The sequence below is a fragment of the Trichinella spiralis genome (genome assembly GCF_000181795.1).
Source record: "Trichinella spiralis strain ISS 195 chromosome Unknown Scfld4704, whole genome shotgun sequence".
Classification (NCBI taxonomy): Eukaryota; Metazoa; Nematoda; class Enoplea; order Trichinellida; family Trichinellidae; genus Trichinella; species Trichinella spiralis.
In genome coordinates, this window is record NW_003531643.1 from 1 (window position 1) to 1,195 (window position 1,195).

At 38.9% G+C, this 1,195-nt stretch overlaps 1 protein-coding gene across 1 annotated transcript; it reads left to right on the plus strand.

The window, feature by feature from the left end:
* The first annotated feature begins 719 nt into the window (after positions 1–719).
* On the plus strand, positions 720–1,136 carry Tsp_13395 (conserved hypothetical protein). The gene has a single exon (XM_003367177.1). It carries the CDS (start codon positions 720–722, stop codon positions 1,134–1,136), a length of 417 nt encoding a protein of 138 aa, XP_003367225.1.
* Positions 1,137–1,195: the final 59 nt, after the last annotated feature.

The following is a 1,195-nucleotide window of genomic DNA, read 5'->3' on the forward strand; positions in this document are numbered from 1 at the left end:
AAGAAGGGTTTCTCGGGTGTTGACGCAATTGCGAACAGTAATGAAGCTGGGGGTTTTCCATCTAGCAAAATGTGCCAGTAACCACCATGCAGTTCTACAGGCTAAGCACCTGAACACGTGAGAAAAGAAAGCAGCAGTCGGATGTTAAAAGCTCTTGAATAACATGAAACGCGGAGAAAGATGACTTTTCTTATCTTATACAGTCGAACGCAGATCTGAACGTGTTTGGCAACAAACGTCACCTAATCAGTATTACAGCAAAGATATTCCATCCCCTTCGTTACCTGTTCTCGTATCTCATCTGAGGAGGAATTCTGTTTCATTGACTATGGCAGCACAGAATTGATGCATTTGATGCAATCTTTTGCATGAAAGGAAAGCCAATAGGACAACTGCGCAAAGGTCCAATAAATGAAATGAAATGAACGTTTAACAACAACATTAACAATGGAAACTCTTTTTAGAACCAATTTCATATTTCATAATTTATGTCAAAGTTCTTCTTACTGAATCATTTATTTTCATAAATTACAATGTTTTTACTGTATCAAACTGAAGTAATAATAATGATCATTTTATTCGTAACCTACTTTAAAAATAAGTTTAAACAATTTTGATTTAAAGTGATATTGTTTAAAGTGCAATATAGCCAATATAAGTGATGTTCAAACAAAAGTTGTTCAGTCGTATCGCTTGTGTGGTCCATACCCTGTTCGACAATGGCGCGCTCTGCTCGTAGTTATAGTCGAAGTCGCAGTCGCAGTAGCACCCGACGAAGTATGAGTAGTCGCAGCGGTAGTCTTACCCGTCCTCGAAGACGTTCAATATCAAGAAGTCAAACCCCAAAGCGTTCTACTCATCAAATCGTGGTTCCATCATCAAGATTAAAATTGCAGAAAGGACCATCAGCTGTACAATTAGATGGAGATGAAGCTCCCTCAGAAATAATTTGCCCAACGTGTTTGCAGTCGTTGCGGTCACGTTCGAGATCAAAGAGTATTAGAAGAAAGAAGAGCCCTGGCAAGAAAGTGGCCCGTAAAGTCGCAATGCGACAAAGATCTAAAAGTGGAGGAAAATCTCGTCGTAATAAGAAAAGAAGCGTGAAAAAATCCATCAAAAGCAGTTTGATCAGCTAGTAAATCTCGTCGAAGCGTTCTTCATTAAACATCCAAACAGAAGCGGTATTCATTGAGAA

Excerpts from the sequence above, each read along its gene's own strand:
- Tsp_13395 (XM_003367177.1), top strand. The coding sequence starts at position 720 with ATGGCGCGCTCTGCTCGTAGTTATAGTCGAAGTCGCAGTCGCAGTAGC.